The 21,779-nt window shown below is 51.8% G+C and overlaps 2 protein-coding genes across 2 annotated transcripts; one reads left to right on the top strand and one right to left on the bottom strand.

Annotated features, from left to right (window-relative positions):
• Positions 1 to 74: 74 nt before the first annotated feature.
• SSNA1 (SS nuclear autoantigen 1) lies at positions 75 to 5,202 on the bottom strand. Its single transcript, XM_063144631.1, has 3 exons — positions 5,073 to 5,202; positions 4,082 to 4,281; positions 75 to 304 (listed from the first exon to the last, which is right to left on the bottom strand). Exons 1-3 carry the CDS (start codon positions 5,122 to 5,124, stop codon positions 203 to 205), a joined length of 354 nt encoding a protein of 117 aa, XP_063000701.1. The 5' UTR covers positions 5,125 to 5,202; the 3' UTR covers positions 75 to 202.
• A 70-nt stretch (positions 5,203 to 5,272) lies between these two features.
• Positions 5,273 to 21,039, top strand: ANAPC2 (anaphase promoting complex subunit 2). The gene is made up of 13 exons (XM_063144640.1): positions 5,273 to 5,372; positions 7,324 to 7,952; positions 9,072 to 9,204; positions 10,230 to 10,404; positions 11,359 to 11,478; positions 12,320 to 12,437; positions 12,664 to 12,845; positions 17,044 to 17,185; positions 17,674 to 17,749; positions 17,930 to 18,133; positions 18,819 to 18,948; positions 19,630 to 19,865; positions 20,696 to 21,039. Exons 1-13 carry the CDS (start codon positions 5,307 to 5,309, stop codon positions 20,906 to 20,908), a joined length of 2,424 nt encoding a protein of 807 aa, XP_063000710.1. The 5' UTR covers positions 5,273 to 5,306; the 3' UTR covers positions 20,909 to 21,039.
• Positions 21,040 to 21,779: the final 740 nt, after the last annotated feature.

Here is a 21,779-nt window from a genome sequence, read left to right as displayed (position 1 = left end):
CTTGAACAATTGTCCCATAAGCATATCAATTCAATGGATTGTAGCAAAAAAAAATTTGTTCAATAAAACAAAGCTTTAAGAAAACTAAATACTTTTATTATACATTGTGCTACCAATAAAACAAGCTGTGTCTGCACAGCTCCCAGGTGAGTGTGGAGTTATCCCTCAAAGGCTAACAGCAGGGTAATTCAAGCTAAAATATTCAGCTATCTTTAGTTGTGGGGTTTTTTGACTCTGTGGCTTTGGCAAGATTTCCTGCTTCCTTCCTCAGTACATTGAGCAGTGTCTGGGAGCTTTCCAAAATCTGGGAAGTAGGAAAAAATAAATATAAATATTTGGAGATTTATGAACATAAATTTGTCTTTAAGAGAACAAAGCAGCCAAACAGTTTCTGATACACGTGCTTGTGTAATTTAGTTAGGACCCAGGTTTCATCAGTAACCTTTACTTCTGTAAATAGCCATCCCATAACAGAAATTCTCTGTGCAGCTAACGAATATGCCATACCTCAGCTGCATTTAAGCTCAACAACTACCAGCCCGTCTTACACCAGTTTTAAAATCTCTTCACTGGCTGCCAATTAGTTTCCAGGCAAAGTATAAAGTGTTGGTTATCACCTTGAAAGCCCTACATGGTTTGGGTCCAGGCTACCTGCGGGATCGCCTTCTCCTGTACAATCCGCCCTGCACACTCAGGTCCTCTGGGAAGAATTTCCATCAGCCAGCCAAAACTAGGCTGACAGGTATTAGAGGACCTTCTCTTCTGCTGCTCCCAGACTGTGGAATGGTCTGCTGGAGGAGATTCGTCAACTTAACAGTCTTTTAGCATTTAAGAAAGCTATAAAGACTGATCTCTTCTGGCAGGCCTATCCAGTAGAATTTTAGTATGCTTTTAAGATGTTTTTTAGGATGTTTTAACAATGTATACTATGTTTTTAATCAGTATTTTATGTATTTTATTCTTACTGTTATTCTCCACCTCGATCAAAATGAAGAGGTGGGTAAGAAATAAAATTATTATTTCCAAAGCAAGATTAAAGTCCAAAGTATGTTAAAAAGGTAGTTCAAAAAGAACCCAGGAATCTGCCTTATACCAGAGTAGACTCCTTTATCTATCTAGACCAGTATTGTATAAAATGGGAGTCATCCCATGAAGCTGATTGGTGGGAGATTAAGGACAGATAAAAGGAAGTAATTCACAGAATCATAGAATAGTAGAGTTGAAAGGGGCCTACAAGGCCATCGAGTCCAAACCCCCCCCCCCCCGCTCGATGCAGGAATCCACCATAAAGCACATCTGACAGATGTTTGTTCAGTTGCCTCTTGAATGCCTCTAGTGTGGGAGAGCCCACAACCTCCCTAGGTAAGTGGTTCCATTGTCGTACTGCTCTTACAGTCAGGAAGTTTTTCCTGATATCCAGCCGGAATCTGGCTTCCTGTAATTTGAGACCATTATTCCGTGTCCTGGTCTATGGGATGATCGAGAAGAGATCCTGGCCCTCCTCTGTGTGACAACCTTTCAAGTATTTGAAGTGCTATCATGTCTACCCTCAATCTTCTCTTCTCCAGGCTAAACATGCCCAGTTCTTTCAGTCTCTCTTCATAGGGCTTTGTTTCCAGACCCCTGATCATCCTGGTTGCCCTCCTCTGAACACGCTCCAGCTTGCCTGCATCCTTCTTGAAGTGTGGTGCCCAGAACTGGACGCAATACTCAAGATGAGGCCTAACCAGGGCCGAATAGAGAAGAATCAGTACCTCACGTGATTGATTGATTGATTGATTACATTTTTATACCGCCCAATAGCCAAAGCTCTCTGGGCGGTTCACAAGTTCTCTGAGTGGTTCACATTTGGAAGCTATGCTTCTATTAATGCAGCCCAAAATAGCATTTGCTTTTTTTGCAGCCACATCACACTGTTGGCTCCTATTCAGCTTGTGATCTACAACAATTCCAAGATCCTTCTCGTTTGTAGTATTGCTCAGTGTGTTTGGTTTTTATTTCCTAGATGTAGAACTTGGCATTTATCCCTATTAAATTTCATCCTGTTGTTTTCAGCCCAGCACTCCAGCCAATCAAAATCACTTTGGAGTTTGTTTCTGTCTTCCAGGGTATTAGCTATCTCACGCAATTTTGTGTCATCTGCAAATTTGATAAGTGTTCCTTGCACCTCCTTGTCCAAATCATTAATAAAAATGTTGAAGAGCACTGGGCCCGGGATTGTGCCCTGCGATACCCCACTCGTTACCTCTCCCCAGTTTGAGAAGGTACCATTGATAAGCACTCTTTGAGTCCGATTCTGTAGCCAACTGTAAATCCACCTAACCCATCTAGCCCACTTTTAGCTAGTTTGTAATCAGAATATCATGGGGCACTTTGTCAAAAGCTTTGCTGAAGTCAAGACATATTACGTCCACAGCATTCCAGTATGCCAGTGTACACCATCTGTGGGGGACATAGTTGGGAGAATGCTGTTGCAGTTGTGTCTTGCTTGTGGATTCCTGGTCAGCTAGCTGACCACTGTGTGAACAGAATGCTGGACTAGATGGACCCTTGGATGGCTCTTATGTTAAGAGAAACCATGTGCTAGGAGTAAGGAAGGGGTGATTGGTACTGGGAATGGCTCGTCTTTTAATGTGTTAATTTTACTATGGTTTTATTATGGTTCATAGGAACTGGGAGATAAATGGCCCAGCTGCATGGCATGGGGGAGTCGGGTGAAGCCCGGAATCGCCTGGGGCAATCGCCTGAAATTAACATCTCAGGTGGAGGTGTGAAAAGATCTTCGCCTGGAAAGCCAAAGGGAGGGGGCAGGAGTTGGAAAAAGAAACTATAAAGCATACTTTGGTGGGGGGAGTTCGGCGCGGCTGGCTGACTCCAAGGTTGGGTGATGTATGAGTTGTAACTTAGTTTCTGGCTTGCTTTCTCTGGGTTCTTATATATATGCATGTTTTAGTGATTTTAGTCTGCTATTCCCATGTAACCTACCCCTATCCTGAAATAAAGGTCTTAAACCTCCAAATTTGTGAGCTGTGTGTGTCCGTTCTGGGGATCTGTGCTAAATCCAGTCTAAGGGCCAGCTTGTGCTGGGGCGTGCTTCTTTTACACTAGGAACTCATGTATAGGAGAAAGATTTATGGGCTCCAGAGGGGAGAATAAGGATCTCTAGAAGCTCTAAGAACAGAAGTGCATGTGTGATGAAAGATTACGAGAAAAGGATAAAGAGGAAAAGGTAGGAGAGTGTTTCTCCTAGAACTTCAAGCAAGACACAGCCCCTCTACGCATAGAGAAATAAAGTGTGTGGGAGCAAACAATAGGGGTTCAAAGAAGAAATTGCTCCCAGGAGCATGCAATTTCCTTTGCACAGAATAAGTGAGACTAAGGTCCTCTGGGAAGAATTTACTCCAACCAACAAAAACAAGGCTGACAACTATTACCCAGAGGACCTTTTCTTCTGCTGTTTCCAAATTGTGGAATGGCTTGCCGGGAGAGATTCGTCAACTTAAAAGTCTTCCGGAATTTAAGAAAGCCATAAAGACTGATCTCTTCCGGTAGGCCTACCTAGTTGAATTTTTAATAATGTGCATTTTTAATAATGTGCTGCTTTTAATAAAGTATTAGTTTTATATGTTTTAATTAGTTATATGTATTTTATGGAGTTTGCATTTGTGTTGTACCCCGTCTCGATCCAGAGGGAGAGGCGGGTAACATTTATTATTATTATTATTGACTCTGGGAAGTTCTTATCTGCCTAACCTCTGCAGGCATGTCGTTGCCACCAGTAAAGACTTGAGAGTGGCTTAGTTCAAGTCACTTGAGCTAAGGGCTTCCATGGCATTTTTTGTGGCACCATTCTCTTGCCTCCCTCCAAGAACATTGCCCTTTATTTTATGTGTTAAAGAAAGTACCTTAATTTTGAGAAGGCTAAGAAAGATTTTGGTTGCGCTGATTTGAGCACATACTTTTGAAACTCAAGTCTAGCATAAGACCCCTTTGACATGTCACACATATCTTGTTTGCTGTACTGCCCCAGTTATCTTAAAAGAAATGCAAAGCAAGGCACAAAAGCTCCTGCAAGCATTACCTTCATGTAAGCAGCCTCTGTTTCAGCGATGGTTTTATCAAACTCATTCCTGGAGGCCATCTTACGAGCCAGGTTCTCATTAATGCGGGCCAACCTCTCTGTCAGGATACGGATGTCATTCTGCAGTTTGTTCTTCTCCTCTTCCTCCAGCCGGATCTGCTTGTTCAACTCATCCCTCTTGACACTGAGGTCTTCAATACCTAAGGAAGCAGGAGAGTCGAGTCAGTGCTGCTCAGGGGGCGGGGTGATGCACCTGGTCACATCTCCAAACATAGTTTGCTGACATGGATCTGTTTCATCCCAGGTGACGCTTTAGGATAGCAGTTAGGACAGAAGGAGATGGAGGAGGCAGGTCTGACACAGGGGGTCACCCCCTTGGTCTTTGCAACAAGTGCTTGTGGTTGTTGGTGTTGCAGCCTCCATGTTTCCTCAGTGCCATGGTGCAATGCCTATACAATCACACATGGCAAGTGTGTGAGTGTGGACACACAGTGGCCCTTGGATCATCACTTCAGGCGTATTTCCTGTACATGCCTAACCTTGTGTCCTTTCAACCTGTATCCCTCAACTTTTGGGCAGACTCCCCCTCCTCCCCCCCGGGCAAATACACAACATGCACCCACTGCCCATGGCCCCTCTACAAACTTATCCCACACCCTTGAGACTTCGGCAACCCGGTTTCCTCCAGATGTTTTGGACTACAACTCCTTTCAGCCCCAGCTAGCGTGGCCAACGATCGGGGATTATGGAAGTTGCAGTCCAACTCGCTCTCCCCTCCCCCCGCGGCTCTGGAGAGCGGGGGGGGGTTTACCACAACCCGTCTCTTCGAGCCCCCTTCTCTCCCCACAGATCCCTCCTGTCCTCCCCCAACCTCTGGATAAGCCTGCCCTTCCTCCGACCCTCGGTTTCTTTTCTGGACTTCCCGCCTGCCCAGGTAGGCCCCGTCGCCATGGCAACGTTCGGCCTACTCTTCCAGCCGCCGCCTGCTCACATTTGACCAGCTCGTTGTTGTAGCTTTGCAGGGCCGCCCCTTGCTGGGTCATCGCCGGGCCTAGGGCGGCGGCGGCACCGACACCGACACCGACACCGACACCGGCGCCAACCACGGCCACGTCCCGCTCCCTCCTCCGACTTCCTCTCTCGGCCGCGCCTCCTCCCTGCCCTGCGCCCCGGCTCCGCCTCCGGCTCCAACGGCCGCCTCCGGTTCCGCGCGCCCGGAGTGGTCATGGAGCTCTCGGCCGCCTGGCACACGCTCAGCACCGGCCTGGTGCCGCCCGCCGCCCTCGGCCTGGTACGGGAGGGGGTCCTGGGCCCAAGCTGGGCCCCCTCTCTGTGTGTGCGGTGGAATTAGCATGCGGGGATTTTGTGAGGGGACGAGACGGGGGCCGCGGAGAGGGGGCATCAGTGGGGCTGGGAGCGAAAGGGTGGGGGTGTTCTTGGGCATGGGCGGCGCGTTTGGCGGGTGGGGGGAGCGAGCGGCATGGAGGTTTGGGGGTGTGGAAGGGCCGCCCCCTAAGGTGCAAAGCGGGAGGGGGCAGAAATGGCAGGCAGGGCCCAAACCGGCGGGCGAGCTGGGGGGTCAGTTCACTTGTGTTATTTATGACATTGGTATTTCGGATATTGGGCGTGTGGAGTAAAAGCAGCCCCCCCCCCGGGTGCAAATGGGGACCTCTCCCGTGGCTGAAGTGGGGATTAGCAAATGGGGGGGAGGGAGACGACAGTGCACGTGAGAGTGAAGTGACACGAGTTGGGGGTGAAACCATATAGGTTGGGACATGTCTTTATGCAGAGGTTAAAGGGTGGCATAGATTCAGAAGGGATCTGGGGCTTATATTTCCCCCCCCTCAAGTCCCAGTTATGGTTATGGGTGGATTTGGGGCATCCACTGGTAGAGCAGGAGGGCTGGGAAATTGGTGGGTCATTATTTCATTTCATGTATGATATTTCTATACCACCCCATACCCAGAGCTAACTGGATGGTTCACAAAAATTTAAAACTATTAAAATACATTAGATATAAGTGGTTGGAGGAGTGGAAAAAACAGGAGGGGGGTATATCCCTGATCACAGGTTGGGTGCTGTAGCAAAGGGTAGGTCGGGGTCTCCTGGCACAAGCTGTGCAAGAGGTATAGTTGGCACACGTGTGGAGGGGTGTCCTGGAGACACGGTAAAAGAGGGGTGCCTGGTGGCGGCACAGCAGGCACAGAGTACTGTTGTTTTTATATTTTTGATGGTTTTAAATCTTGTATACTTTTTTAGTGTTCACTGTTTTAAACTTGTAAACCGCCCAGAGAGCTTCAGCTATGGGGTAGTATATAAATTTAATATTTATTTATTTATTTATTTATTTATTAAGAGTATTTTTATCCCGCACCTCAGCCAAAAGGCTCTCGGAGCGGCTTACAATGTATCAATAAAGAAGACAGTAAATAAATATATGGGGGTGGGTGGGATGGGGTGTATGTGAAGACCCTTCAGCACAAGTGAGGGAGGGGACCAGTAGCCGCAGACCGGAAAAGCTGGATATGGAAGGGGGGCTCGTTTGAAAGCAAAGTAGGTCAGCTGTCCCTTCCATCTCGTCTGCTGGGACGGGACGGACAGGCCCCTGAGCAAATGGACGACCAGGTTGATTTGGTAGGGCAAAGGTAAGTCCTTGGGGAGGGCAGGGGGATCCCAAGCAGGCACAAGTTGAGCTCAGAGTGGGTATCCCATCGCTGTTCAGGAGGAAAGGGGCTGAGCAAACAGAGGAGGAAGAGGGGAAGGACCCTTAATGCCCATGAAATAAAAAACTTAGGAAATGATGTAGGAGCTTGGAAAGGTATATTTCTTAATGCTGAGTAGTGAGTCAGGAGAGGGGGACATAAAAGTTTGGTGCTGGAGGCAGAAAATCCTAATGGCCCCTCTCTCCCCCCTCCCCCTGCTTAGTTATTAAATACAGAAATTGCCTAAATAATGTGCTATCTTTAAATAAATAGCAACTTTCTGTCTTCCCTGAAATGGGCCACCTGCATCGTAATAGGACCAGTTCTGGATATGGACTGGAGGGTTGTGGGTGTATTCTGGCCACAGATTGTTCGTGTGGATTCCAGTATTGGGCAGCAGCTCTGGGACTCCTTCTTCTGCCCAGGATCCTGGGAGCAGCATGCAGCCAGCCTCCTAAGTAGCGACCGTTTTCCTCCAGCGGTTGAATCTTGATCTTTGATGCTGAGCTCTGATGCCGAATGTGTTGTCTTGCTCTCCAGGTGGCGCCCAGGTCTGGCTTGGCCGGGCCACTGAACGATGGCGACCTGCAGGCGGCCATGGAAGTCCTGCAGCGGCACGACTTGCACTCGGTCCTGGAGGAGTGGTTCTTGGAAGTTTTGCAGACTGATCTTCAGGGGAATATTGCTCCCGAGTTCTGGAACTGCATTGCGCAATATGAAAACACTGCCGAAGAGCCTCAGTGCTCACTCCTGCTCCTGGACGCCTTTTGTCTCCTGAAGTGCCGCTTGGACCCTTACCTGCACAGCCTGGACCTTCTGGAGGAATGGACCCGAGGCGGCTTGCTCCTTGGGACGGGCTCCCAGGGGCTGCGGGAGAAAGTCTACACCATGTTCCGAGCCATCCTCTTCTTCTCCACCACAAAGACCTTCCAGGAGATGATCCAGCAGTTCTACAGCCGCAGCTTCAAGATCTACATGCGGCAGTGGAAGGGAAGCGAGGAGCGGGCGAGTGAGGGAGAGAGCAGCATGAGTGAAAACGAGCAGGGGAGTGAGGCGGAAGAGGGGGAGCCGGGAGCAGGGGGCCGGCTGTGTGCTGGCTGCAGCTTCAAGAAGGACCGCTGTTGGTGCCCCACGGCCATGGAGCAGTTTCGGCAGCTCAGCGAGATCCTGTGGGTACCTTTGTGGCCTGGCCAACCAGGAGGCGCTTGCTCCTGCTTAACCGAACAGTCAGCGTGGGGTGAAAGAATACATTGTGGAGCGTTCTGTGGGCTGAGAAGCCCCGAGTTCAAAAGTTGCCTTCCCTGTGAACTCATGACAGCAGACTTCCCCAGCTGGGTTGCCCGGCGGTGCCCCAACCCAGTTTGGGGAAGTTGACCTAGAGGACAGCTGCTAGTCAGTTTTATCTGCTGCTTTGTAGTTTTTATCCTGCTGATTCTTAGGACATTTTATCTGTTCTTGTGTAAGCCGCCTTAAGGATATTTATGTTGAATGGCGACACGGGATTTCTAAAAATAATGTAGAATAGGTAGTTCTTACAGTGACCCTGGGAAGGGAAGCCGGTCGCGTCATCCCTGGGCTGCAGAATGGTGCTGAGGGTAAGAGCTTGTGCCAAAGGCTGCCTTGCCGTTGGCACCGTTGCATACGAGCAGCATCCGTGGGTGTGGTGTTTTGCAGTGACACAAGCCGTTTACAGGGAGAGACGAGGAGGAGGCTGCACACCTCTGACCTGGCAGGGAGTTCCGGGTGCGAGAGGCAGCAAGGGAAGAAAGGCACCCTGGGTGGAGGCAAAGGTCATCGGCAGGGATATATTGGAATATAAGGGTATAAAGAGAGGGCAGAGTCCCAGACTTTGAAGGTAAGGATGAAGACCTTTCATTGGAAATGTCTTCCCCTTTATGTTTCCAGCGGTAACACCAAAGTATACAAGTTACAGGTTGAGTTGTAGCTGTTATCCAAGCCAAACAATAGAAATTACACTAGAAGGCCACTGTGACATTTGCACACATGCTGCTGTCCAAGCACCTCTGGAACTCATAATAGTGATATTCCAAGTGGAGCAGGAGGAGAGGCCTAATGGGGCACAGCTGGGAATGATGATGAAATGGAATATTTCAAACAGGGAGACTGGGTCTGTTCACATTTTTGGAACAGGAAAATAGTCAGGGCACCGGCCTCTCTCATCTAGCTAAGGTGTTTATAGGTTGTTTAACCTATCTGGAGGGGACTTGTGTGTGTTCTTGGCCCCCTGTTGCGGCTTCTGAGCAAAGCCCCTTCCTTTGTTCCTCCAGCCACAGGCTGAACCTGCTGGAACGGGTCAGTGCGGACGGCGTCACCAACATCCTGCACCGGATGATTGAGGAGCGGATGGAGTGGAGGTGCCGGGGGGAGTATGAGCGCTCCTTTCTGAATGAGTTCCAAGAGGTAAGCAGGGCACCTCCCCCGCCCCTGGCTGCATTGGCAGGGGCCGCTCGGAGCAGGTGGGCCGTTCTCTGGAACCGAACCTCCCCAGGTGTGGTTATCACAGTGTCCTTCAGGTGACCCTTGTTCTACTTCGGCTTGTCTGCCATGCTGGGACTGGCAATTGGCGGGTCGGATTGGAGCCTCCTCCTGAATGTTTCCCCTTGCAGGGGGAGATCTAGCAATGGGTCGGGGATCTTTCTAGGAAACACCGGTGAACCGGAAAGGGATTGATCCCTGGTTTCCTTTCAGGTTTTCCCTCAAATGTGTGTGGGCAGGCGGACAAATCACATTTGATCTATTCTTTGGATTCCTAGGCGCCTGGACCCACCCTTGAGTGGTACTGTTTGTGTGGGATTAGAATCCCTAACCGGCTGCCTCCCTAAGGAGCATGCTCGGATGCGGAGGGCACCAGCCAAGCTGCTCTCCTCAGGCAACGGGCCCTGCAGAAGGCCTGGCTGCCAGGAACGCTCTAGGGAAGAGCAAAAGAGGCCGTTGGCATTTCGTTGCGGGAGGCTGTGCTTGTTACATCTGAATCCTGCCTTTCTGCCAATGCCCTCGCAGCAGCTTTCAGTTTAAAATAATGGCACACAATCCAGTCGTACAAAAGTAAAAAAGGGAGGGGGAAGGGAAGGGGGGATGAGCAGATCCAGGTACCAGTTCCTAGATCACAGTCACAACACCCAGGTGGTGTGGATGGCAGGAGGCAGGCCCAGCAGGGGGAGGGAGGGAGGGAGGCAGGCCCCTCCCTCGGGTGCAGGCATGTGGAGTGGCAGCTGATGCAGACAGTTTCCCATCAGAGCCCTGCTCGGCCACGAAGCTCCCTGCGTGGCCAGTCTGCTCTACAAAGCGCATGCATTCAGGCTTTGTCGTGCAGTGGTGAGGATGGCAAAGAGGCAGCTCTGTAACTTGCTGTGTGTGTTGGACGTGCAGCAGCATCTGGCAGCAGCAGCAGCAGCAGTCCTCTCTTCCTTGTCCTTGTCCTGCAGTGGATCGAGACAGTGATTGGCTGGCTCAGCCGGGTGTTTCTGCAGGATGGTGCCCGGGCCCACCCTAGCCCTGAGGCCAGCAGCACCCTGAAGCGCTGGCGGTGCCACGTCCAGAGGTTCTTCTACCGCCTGTATGCCAGCATGCGCATTGAGGAGCTCTTCAGCATCATCCGAGGTAGGGCTCTTGCCTCACCTTCATGATGTTGCCCTCCCCCCTCCCCCTCCCTGCGTATGCATACACATGCGACTGATTTGGCTCTGCCTTTGCTGTCCAGTGCCCGCCCTGATGGTGCATTTTGGTACATTTCTGTTAATTACTGTGTTTAATGTTTTGAGTTGTTATGTCCCCAAGGATAGCTTAATGTCAGAAGTCAGCATTTTAGATGTACAGTACTTAGTTATGTTATGTTATTTATTTATTTATTTATTGCATTTTTATACCGCCCAATAGCCGAAGCTGCTGCTGTTGGGGTATTATTATTTATTTATTTATTTATATAGCACCATCAATGTACATGGTGCTGTACAGAGTAAAACAGTAAATAGCAAGACCCTGCCGCTTAGGCTTACATTCTAATTAAATCATGGTAAAACAATAAGGAGGGGAAGAGAATGCAAACAGGCACAGGGTAGGGTAAACAGGCACTGGGTAGGGTAAAACTAACAGTATAAAGTCCAGACAACATCAAGTTTTAAAAGCTTTAGGAAAGAGAAAGGTTTTTAGCTGAGCTTTAAAAGCTGCGATTGAACTTGTAGATCTCAAATGTTCTGGAAGAGCGTTCCAGGCGTAAGGGGCAGCAGAAGAAAATGGACGAAGCCGAGCAAGGGAAGTAGAGGCCCTTGGGCAGGCGAGAAACATGGCATCAGAGGAGCGAAGAGCACGAGCGGGGCAATAGTGTGAGATGAGAGAGGAGAGATAAGAATACCACAAGGGCAGCACGTAGAAATGCGCAACATTGATGTGGCTGCTTAGGGTGATTGGTTCCGCCCCCCCGCCCCCAAACACCCCGTGCCTTTCCCTGCTGCCACAGAGACATGCCGCTTGGCAAACGTATGCAGGACTTCACCATCCCGAACGCATTGCTGTGGCCGGCTGTCTCAGGCCCTTCCTCTGCTCTTTGGCCTGCAGATTTCCCAGAGTCAAAGCCGGCAGTGGACGACCTGAAGTACTGTCTGGAAAGGACAAATCAGCGGCAGCAGCTTTTGAGCTCTCTGAAAAGCGCATTGGAGATGCGGCTTCTGCATCCCGGTGAGTTTTTGAACAGGTGGACAGAGAGAGTTTTTTCTTCCTCTTCTCCCAATGTCAAAGTCAGAATTATTTATTTATTTATTTATTTATTTATTTATTTTAGCATTTTTATCCCGCCCTTTAGCCAAAAAGGCTCTAAAGGCGGCTTACAAAAATATTTCTTAAGACAGTCCCTGCCCACAGGCTTACAATCTTAAAAATTATTATTAAAAATTATTCAGTGAAGCTGCTTGCAGGAGGGCTCAGGACTGAAAAAAGCAGGAACTCCTTGGCAGGGCTGCAGAATTCCCTTACAGGACTCAAGATAGCAAGAGGGCCTCTCGTGCACAAGGCCGGAGGGGCGGGCAGGTGGGTCACTGGCTGCGAGCAGCACTGGAAGTCAGGCGGCAGCGATGGAGAGAGACTGAGAGCTGGACATAGATTTCAGATCCCTCCCAGCCTCCTGCCCAGGGTGGGGCCGTGGGCAAGTGGCTCCCCCTCTTTTAGCCACTGTTCCCTGTTCCACAGCCCAGTGGAAGTGGAGCTGAAGAGCTCACAGATTCTTGGGGGAAACCAGCGAGGGAATTCCAGTTGGAATCCTGAATCCGGAGAGCTTTGCCATGTGTCACAAGTTAGATGGAGTGCCCGATGAGGCAGCACGTGCCAGTACCCATCTTTCCGCCCTTTCAGAAGCAGACGTGGGCCTCTGCTGAACACCAACCCCAGGAACTCAGAATGGTCGCTGGCCGTTCCCTCCCATCTCCTTGGCCCTCATGTCTCTCCTTGGGGGCATCTATGCTTCCCAGCAGGGAGGGTGACAGCGTCCATCTCCCCCCCGCCCCCACATCCATCCTTGCTGCAGGGGTGAACACCTCGGACATCATCACCCTCTACATCTCCGCTATCAAGGCCCTGCGGGAGCTGGATCCTTCCATGGTTATCCTGGAAGTAGCCTGCGAGCCCATCAGGAAGTACTTGAGGTGAGGGGGTGGGGGGTGGGCTGGCCTTTTCAGCCCTTGCCACTGCCATGTTTTGCCCTGGAGGAGCGCTGGGCGTCAAGCGCTGCTCCTTCCCAGAAGCATAAACCTTTGCTGGTCCTTGCAAGGGAGCAGCGTGTGGCCATGGGGGAGTGCAGAGCTGTTGGCCATGCCTGTTTCGGTGCACGGTGCAGAGTCTGGGCTACCAGCACTCGCTTCCTCCTGACAGAACCAGAGAGGATACAGTGCGGCAGATTGTGGCTGGTTTAACAGGGGACGCCGAAGGGTCCGGCGACTTGGCCAATGAGCTCTCCAAAGCGGATCCGGTGACCCTGGAGAATGGCCAGGAGAGCGATGATGACATCTGCGAGCCGGAGGACTGGGTGCCTGATCCAGTCGATGCCGATCCAGGTCAGTGAGTGCTACAGAAGGCGCATCAGTCCGGGAGGGGGCCATACCTCAAGGGCAGAGTCCCCACCTTGCATGCAGTCCCCAGCCACCCCCCAGGAAGGCCTCTCTCTCTGCTCCAGGCCCCGGAGATCCGTGGCTGCCAGGCGCAGGATGGACCCACTCAGGGGCCCTGTCGGAGCCAGCTTCCGAGGCTCCTGCCCGTGCCCGTGCCTGGGATCTGGCACATCCTGCGCTCGTGGTGCCTGCGTTTTGGTTTCTCTCCTCCCACTTTTTACCCGTTACAAAATTTGGGCTGGCCTCATCACTGACCTTATTGAGCAGTTTGGCAAAGGTCAAGGTTAATTCATCATCAGCCAGACTGTGAATATATTACTTGAAGGCTGTGAACAGGTCGGTGCAATAGGCTTGTGCCTTACAGAAGCTTTTGGTCTCTCTCTTCGTGTTAGTTTTATTTTGAAACGTGTGGACCGTTTTCTGTTTTACACTGGCAAAAGCAGTAGTCACTCCCTTGGATGTGTGTGTGCTTTGTGCTCTGGCAAGTTTCCATTTCATATCCAACTAGCTGATACACCCAGCGTTGCTCGGCCCGCCTAAGATATATGTCTGCGAGGTCATCATCTTAAAGTAGTAGGCCTGTGAGTTAACTTTTAAATGAAATAAACTCATTTCTTTTTCCCCTCGCTCACCCTCACAACAACCCCAGAAGGTAGGCCAGTGCTAGGCCTGTGAGGTAACTTTAAAATGAATTAAATTCATTTCTTTCTCCTCCTCCCCCCTCACCACCGACGCAGGAAGCTACAGCTCTCCATGCTTAGGGTAACCATGTGGAAAGGAGGACCGGGCTCCTGTATCTTTAACAGTTGCATTGAAAAGGGAATTTCAGCAGGTGTCATTTGTATGCATGCAGCACCTGGTGAAATTCCCTCTTCATCACAACATTTAAAGCTGTAGGTGCCCTGCCCTCTTGACCAGAGACAAACGAGGGCAGGTGTGGCCTCACCAGCCTCTGTGACGTCTATTTTTAAACCTCTCCTTCACTGCCACCACCCTATACTTTATCTTCTAAAAGAACGAGGGAATCCTAAACCCGTGTGTGTGTGTGTGTGTGTGTGTGTGTGTGTGTGTGTGTGTGTGTGTGTGTATTGTCCACCTGAAGTAACACATATGACTGAGCAGACATGGTTGTTAAAACAAAATAAGAATAAAATTTATTCATATAGAAAAAGATTTTAAAAGACACTTGAAGATTATTCTATGTTATACGCATACATCTACCTCCTTCAACCTCCCAGGGAATACTAACCACCTCCAAATCCTATAACCCCACTTTCCGAATACTGTCCTGAAACAAGCCTCTACGAAACCCCACTCATTCCTCCTACCTTCACTGTTTCTCACTTCCTCCCCCATTCAAATCAACCAATCAATACATGGCTTGGGACCACAATACCCGATGGAACGCCTCTCCCGACATGAACCTACCCGTACACTGCACTCAACATCTAAGGTCCTCCTCCCAGTGTCTACTCCGAGGGAAGCTCAGACGATGGCAACAAAGGAGAGGGCCTTTTCGGTGGTGGCCCCCCAACTGGAATGATCTCCCCGATGAGGCTTACCTGGCACCAACACAGTTATCTTAGAATCATAGAACCATACAATAGCAGAGTTGGAAGGGGCCTACAAGGCCATCGAGTCCAACCCCCTGCTCAATCCAGGAATCCGCCTTCAAGCATCCCTGACAGATGCTTGTCCAGCTGCCTCTTGAAGGCCTCTAGTGTGGGAGAGCCCACAACCTCCCTAGGTAACTGATTCCATTGTTGCACTGCTCTAACAGTCAGGAAGTTTTTCCTGATGTCCAGCTGGAATCTGGCTTCCTTTAACTTGAGTCCATTATTCCACATCCTGCACTCTGGGAGGATCGAGAAGAGATCCTGGCCCTCCTCTGTGTGACAACCTTTTAAGTATTTGAAGAGTGTTATCATGTCTCCCCTCAATCTTCTCTTCTCCAGGCTAAACATGCCCAGTTCTTTCAGTCTCTTCATAGGGCTTTGTTTCCAGACCCCTGATCATCCTGGTTGCCCTTTTTGGCAACCAGGATCTTTTCAGCGCCAAGTCAAGACTTTTCTCTTCTCCCAGGCATTTAACACCATTTAACAACGCTAAGTGTGTGTTTTAACAGACCCCCAGAACTGTGGTTTTTAAATGGATACTGTGGTTTTTATACTGTTGTTTTTATGGTTTTAAATTTTGTATACTTTTAATGTTTACTGTTTTTAACTTTTGTAAACCGCCCAGAGAGCTTTGGCTATGGGGCGGTATATAAATGTAACAAATAAATAAATAAATAAATAAATAAATAAAAGAGGGCAGGGCTCCTGCAGCTTTAACTGTTGTGATGAAGAGGGAATTCCACCAGGTGTTGCGTGCATACAAATGACACTTGCTGAAATTCCCTTTTCTGTACAACTGTTAAAGATACAGGAGCCCGGTCCTCCTTTCCATGGCCCACTTGACCATCTTCTGCTTGAGGACCTTGGGGGGGCAGCTGGGTCAAAGCCGTGTGCCTGCCTCAGCCTGTACTTCTTGCTGAGCAAGTGCTCCAACACGAGGCTGTAGCGAAGCGCTGGGCCCTGCTAAATGGGGGACTCACTTGCCCCCCTTCGTCAGGCCTACCCAGGCCTGAGGAAGAAGCCACCACCATGATTTTCCTTGTCCCTGCAGAAAACAAAAACTACAACTCCCAGAATGCTTTTTGCCACTATGCCTGACTTGCCCAATGGGACTCCTACTGCCAAGGCTCACGGTAAGTGAAGTCTGGCCAAGCCGCTCCACGCTGCGCTGTGCCAGCTGTGCCCGTCAGTAGGCCGAGAGGGAGCAGGCTGGCTTGGAGCGGCATCCTCCTTCCCTCCCGCTCCTGATTGTGCCTCGTGACCAAGGCAGGCAGCCCCAGGTGCTCTCCCTCTCATTGCCGAGCCTCGGCCTGCCCTTCTTGCCCACCAAGTGCTCCATCAGAGTCAGGGCTGGCCCGCCTGCTTGCCCCCCTTCGTTGAGCCTATTTCTGGGCATGCCCAGAATGCTTCCTTTCCTCCCTCCCTCTTAAGGATGAAGGCTGCATGTGTGCTTCCCCTAGTTTCTGAGAAAACAGCAATATCAGGACGGGGTGCCTTTGAGCATGTCCAGAGTTTGGCCTCTCAAAGTCAAGCTATTGTATCTAGTTATGATTTTAAAACCGCACATGGCAGGCGGGAGGAGGCAGCTGTGCAAATGGATGCAGCCCATTTAGGTGGGTTGATTCCTTTTATGTGGAATTGGGTTGACTGCTCGAGACTCACCTTAGGAATCACAATGGCCGCCAAAGGCCTTGAGCTCCACCCAAGGCATGCTGGGAGTTGTAGGTGTAAACCTAGGTTTTTATTAAATTCTTTAAAAATACTTAAAATCCCAAAAATTGTGTTTTTAGATTTTTTATGGCATATTGTACAGCCAGACCTATCACTGTGTAAAATTTCAAGTTTCTAACTCATCTGGAAGTGAGTAAACATTTCCAGACATACATGACACACACATACTTTCCACTTTAGAGGTAGAGAAGCAAGATTTACCATATGGGAAAATCCAGTTTTTTGTGCGTGTGTTTTTAAAGTTTATGGTTCTGATGGCTACAGGTCCATTTATTTTATAGAATAAACCCATTTCCATAATCCATGAAGGCTCAAGACTTGCCTCAAAAAATATGAAAACCTGAGATTTGCCTATCTTAAAATAATTATTGAATGAAACATGTCTTTAAAAGGCTGACCTTACTTCAGTTGATCTTTAGAACCACGTTCCTGGGGATCTCAGGGACCCCCCCCCCTCACTCCAGAGGTGGGTCTTTAGCGTTTTGCAGAGGCCTTTGTGCCTCCCCAGTGACCTCCAGGAGCAGCATTAATGAAGGGGCGAAAGAACACGTTCCTAATTGATTTGGTTTTTAGATGTTATTTTTGCCTTGGCACAGAACGTTAGTTAATCAGAGCAGAATACGTTTTTGTGTTGTGTGTTGGCCAAAAGTGTGCGCGGCCCCGGTTGTGCCTTCATCATACATGGCTCTTCCAGGGATTTGACGGCTTCAGTCCCTTGGCAACACTCTGGGCTTCCTCCTTTCTTGTCGCCAGTGAGCTCCTTTCTCCGGCTTTTCACCGCTTCCCTCTCCCATCAGGAAAGTCAAGCTCCAAGCGCCGCTCCTCAGACATCATCAGCCTGCTGGTGAGCATCTATGGCAGCAAAGACCTGTTCATCAACGAGTACCGCACGCTGCTGGCTGACCGACTGCTGCACCAGTTCAACTACAGCGCAGAGAGGTGAGGGCCGGCCAGCTGGCCAGCTGCCTACAGGTGCCGAGCTTCATGCCTCTTCTCTCGGCCTGCTGGGTTGGGTGCCTTGGTCTTCTCTGTGGTCGGCTCTTTAGCACGAGGGGGGATAGTGAGAAGTGCCGCTTTTAGCACCGGGCACCTGGCTCAAGCTTGTCTTAGAAGACCGTTTGGGGAGGGGAGGGGAGGGGAGGGGGAATTGAGGATCCCACAGCCCTAGCCTCAGACTGCAGCCATCCAAGAGCCAGCCGGGACGTAGCTCAAAGTTGCTGGTGGCAGGTTGCCTTCTTTGCAGAGATGGAGCTGGTGCTTCTAGGACCAGGTCCTGCTGCTGCTTCTTTGTGTGGTGTGTCGTCTCCTCCTCCTCCTCCTCCTCCTCCTCCTCCTCCTCCTCCTCCTCCTCCTCCCCCCCCACGCCGCCGAAGCACACTCAGGCTCTCTTGGGGCTCACGTGAGTCCTTTGCTTCTCTCTGCCTCAGGGAAATCCGAAATGTGGAACTGCTGAAGCTGCGATTCGGGGAAGCCCAGATGCATTACTGTGAGGTCATGTTGAAAGTAGGTTTTTGGGCTGGCCGTGAATGGTGTGCCCCTTCCTGCCTCTCTCTGAGCCACCTTGACAGAAAGCGGAGGAGCCTGTAGCTTGGGGGAGAGATGCCCAGGAGAACGAGCCCTTCTCCTTGCTCCCTCCCTGGCTTGGCCATGCAGCGGGGGCTGCTTCCCTTCCTCCCGCTGCAGGACATGGCAGACTCTCGCCGCATAAACGCCAACATTCGTGACGAGGAGCAGAAGGTCCCGGAAGAGGAGAGGCCCCCGTTCAGCCTGGTTGCCGTCATCCTCTCCAGCGAGTTCTGGCCGCCTCTGAAGGAGGAGAAGCTGGAGCTGCCCGAGCAGATCAAGGGGACCATGGAGGCCTACGCCAAGAAGTACGAGAAGCTGAAGGTGAGCCAGCCGGTCCCGAGCAGTGGCGGCAGCCGCGGGGCGGGCAGACGTTGGCTTCCAGAAATCCTCACCAGAGGGGCAGGAGGAAAAGCCCTCCTCAGCTTGACTAAGAGGACCTGTGAGGGGGCTGCTTTCTACTGAGTCAGACCCCCCCCCGGGTCCATCTAGCCCAGTCTTGTTGACACTGACTGGCAGCAGCACCTCTCCAGGGTCTCAGGCAAGGGTGTTCCCCTCACCTGCCTGGAGGTGCAGGTAGGAGTTGAACCTGTGGCTTTCTGCATGCAGAGCAGGGACTCTGCCACTACGCTGCGGCTCCTTTCTGCAGGGGACCCTTCCGCCTCTGCCTTTCCTCAGGCCCCTTTCCTTCGGCAGGCAGCTTGAAGGCCATATTGTGGCCACCTTTGCTCTGCCACTGGGCCTCTGCCTATTCCTTCGCTTCCCACTGCCTTCAGCCACTTCCAAGAGCTTCCCGGCCTCCGTTCCCAGGTGCCGCACTGCCTTAGATGGCTCCCTGTGGGCAAGAAATGCCAGGCCCTGCAGGGCTGTGACGAGAAGGGCTATGGGGCCACCCTGGGAAAGCTGCGGCCTCTGGGGAGAGTGGTGTTCCTCATCCGCTGAGTCTGACGGCTGTTCCGGCCCTGGCTGCCTTTGGTCGCTGAGGGGCCCCATCTCTCCCCCTTCTCAGGCCATGAGGACCTTGAACTGGAAGCACCACCTGGGCTTGGTGAACCTGGATGTGGAGCTGGCGGATCGCACGCTCTCCCTTGCTGTGTCACCTGTGCACGCGGCCATCATCCTGCACTTCCAGTGCAAGGGTGAGTCTCCCGGTACCCTGGGAAGCTGGCGGCTGGGAGAGCTGCAGCCGCTCTTGCACAGGGAGGGGCCGACTGGCGCAGGGCAGCAGAACACGCTGGAGGGCTCAGCTGGACCCAACAGCAATGTGCCCCCCCCCCCGTCCCTCCTGGCTGTTTGGGTCAACCCCCGGCCTCCTCTCCTCTGGGAACTGCAGCTTTGCTTCATCATAGCTTTCCCAGCAGCTCCAAAGCGCTCATCTGCGCAGGGCAGCATTTCACCAGCTGCATTGGGGCAGAGAGCAGGGATGAGCAAGGCCGGCTGGGGGGTGGGGGTGGCACAACACGCTTGCCAGCCTGCCCACAGGCCTGAGGCGCCTGCAGTTCCGCTGTCTGAGTCGCCGTTTGCTCTCTTAGCAAATGGTGATGGGAAGGCAGCAGGTGGGGTGGGGGAGGAGGGACCCAGCGCCTGCGATATGGAGCCTCTCGGGCAGGAGGCCTTATCCAGCCCTGCTGCAGGAGGTGCTGTCAGCAGTCAGAGCAGCTGGGACCCCCCTGCGCTGCCACTGAGCTCTTGGGCCCTGCCCAGTGTCACTCCCCCTGCCCCCCACCCCCGCGTGGGAAATGCCCCTCGCCCCACCCCGCTTGACTTCTGATGCTGCTTTCTGTATTGTGGTGGTGATGTCTCCCCCCCCTCCTTTTCAGGCACATGGACTCTGGAGGAGCTGAGTGAAGTGCTGAAGGTGCCAGTGGCCCCTCTCCGACGCAAGATGGCCCTGTGGCTGCAGCAGGGGGTGTTGCGGGAGGAGCCCCCAGGCACCTTCACAGTGATTGAGGAGGAGCAGAAGGACCGGGCCGAGAAAGTGGTGCTGATCGACAGTGACGAGGAAGGCGACTCGGCCATGGCCTCGCAAGCCGACCAGAAGGAGGAGGAGCTGCAGGTGCCGCCCTCGGGCCTCCCTGGGGGTGGGGTGGGGGCTTCCCCCTCTTGCTGGACCGGGCCGGGGGCAGCCCCACAGCTGCTGCCCTGTCCCAAAATAACCCACTTCCACAAACTCAGTGGAAACTTTGGGAGCCACCTCCTCTGGGTGCAGACGAATTGCCCACCCCGTCTGGAGCCGTCTCCCCTGGCCGATGGTGGCCCTGCAGGCTCTCAAGCAGAGAGAAGGAGTTGCCCTGGGCTGAACCTGAGGCCTTCCGCCTGCCACTGAGCGCTGATCCCTGGTCCCCTCCGAAGGGGCCCTTCCACGCCCGTTTCCTCACAGCTCCTTCTGTGTCACCTGTTCCGTGCAGAAACACTGTGGGCCTTCACGTCGCAACCCGTTACAGCGCTGGTGTTGCAGTCGCTGCCCAAAGCATAGTGGTGGCAGAATCCCCTCAACCCAGGGCCAGTGTTTTATTATTTCATGCTATATATTCATACGTTAAAAGCCACCTTTCAGGAATGATTGGCTTGCAATTAAAATCCACACCAAGACCCAATATAGTTAGGGGTTTGGTGGGCGTTGTTGTTGTTGTTGGGGGTCTCACCTGGCAGCTGGTGATGCAGTCCGGCTCCCAGCCTCTTCCCGCCAGAGGGGAGGCGGCAGAAGGAGCTGCAGGTCGACTACCGGTAGAGAGCCGCCTGAGTTGCACCAGGGCCGCACCGCTGCAGGGGGCTGGCCGTGCAGCTCAGAGAGGGCTTGAACCCCTGCACGTCTCGGTCTAGGAACGCTACGCTTCGTTCGCTTCCCTGTTTCTGACGGCTGCTTCAATTCCATTCCCTGTGCAGCTCTTCTGGTCGTACATCCAAGCGATGCTGACCAACCTGGAGTGCCTCTCCCTGGAGCGCATCCACAGCATGCTCAAGATCTTCGTGATGACAGGCCCCATGGTGACGGAGATTGACATTCTGGAGTTGCAGGGCTTCCTCCAGAAGAAGGTGCGGGACCAACAGCTCATCTTCTCTGGCGGCGTCTACCGCCTGCCCAAGAGCTGCAACTGAGCCCCATTCCTTGGCGGTGCTTGGCGGAGGACCTCCCCTCGGAGGCTGGCCTGCTCCGGGCTGGTGTGGCGGCAAAGCGCTTGTGTGTTCTGTCACCTTGGTCAATAATAAAATGGACTCTTCATCTTGTAGAGTGGCCTGCAGTGGCGTTTTATTCCATGGTCTCACCTGGAGGGCCAGGCCAGAGCCCAGGGGTCTCGCTTCCTGTGGCTGCCAGCACTCCAGTCCCAGTTGCTGCATTTCCTTACCATGCACGTGCGGGAGGAGATCTGAGGAGGTCTGGCAGCTGAGGCTGTTATCCTCCAACAGCAGAGGAAGGCAGGAATGAGCCAGCAGCAGGCAGGGGCGAGGGGAGAGGCAAGGTGATGGGAGGCCCCCCGGCCGAGGTACGTCAGGCTTCCTGCAGCAGCTGCTGCTACTGCCACTACTGCTCCTCTTCTGCTGCTGCTGCTACTACTACTACTACTACTACTACTACTACTACCTCTTCTTCTTCATCATCATCATCTTCATTTTGTAAAGGGCCTAAGGGTTTCCATGCATTGTACAAATTTTATTTATTTACAGCATTTATACACTGCTCCGCTTCTAAACAGTTTCTGGAGCGATGAACAATAAAAGATAAAAAGATAAAAGAAATAAAACACATCAGTTACCTAGGGAGGTTGTGGGCTCTCCCACACTAGAGGCCTTCAAGAGGCAGCTGGACAAGCATCTGTCAGGGGTGCTTTAGGGTGGATTCCTGCATTGAGCAGGGGGTTGGACTCGATGGCCTTGTAGGCCCCTTCCAACTCTGCTATTCTATGATACTATGATTCTATTATTATTATTATTATTATTATTATTATTATTATTTCCTCTTTCTTGCTCA

Source organism: Elgaria multicarinata, chromosome 19 (genome assembly GCF_023053635.1).
Source record: "Elgaria multicarinata webbii isolate HBS135686 ecotype San Diego chromosome 19, rElgMul1.1.pri, whole genome shotgun sequence".
NCBI classification, from domain to species: Eukaryota; Metazoa; Chordata; class Lepidosauria; order Squamata; family Anguidae; genus Elgaria; species Elgaria multicarinata.
Note: the sequence above shows the minus strand (reverse complement) of the source record. Positions and strands in the feature narration are given on the sequence as shown.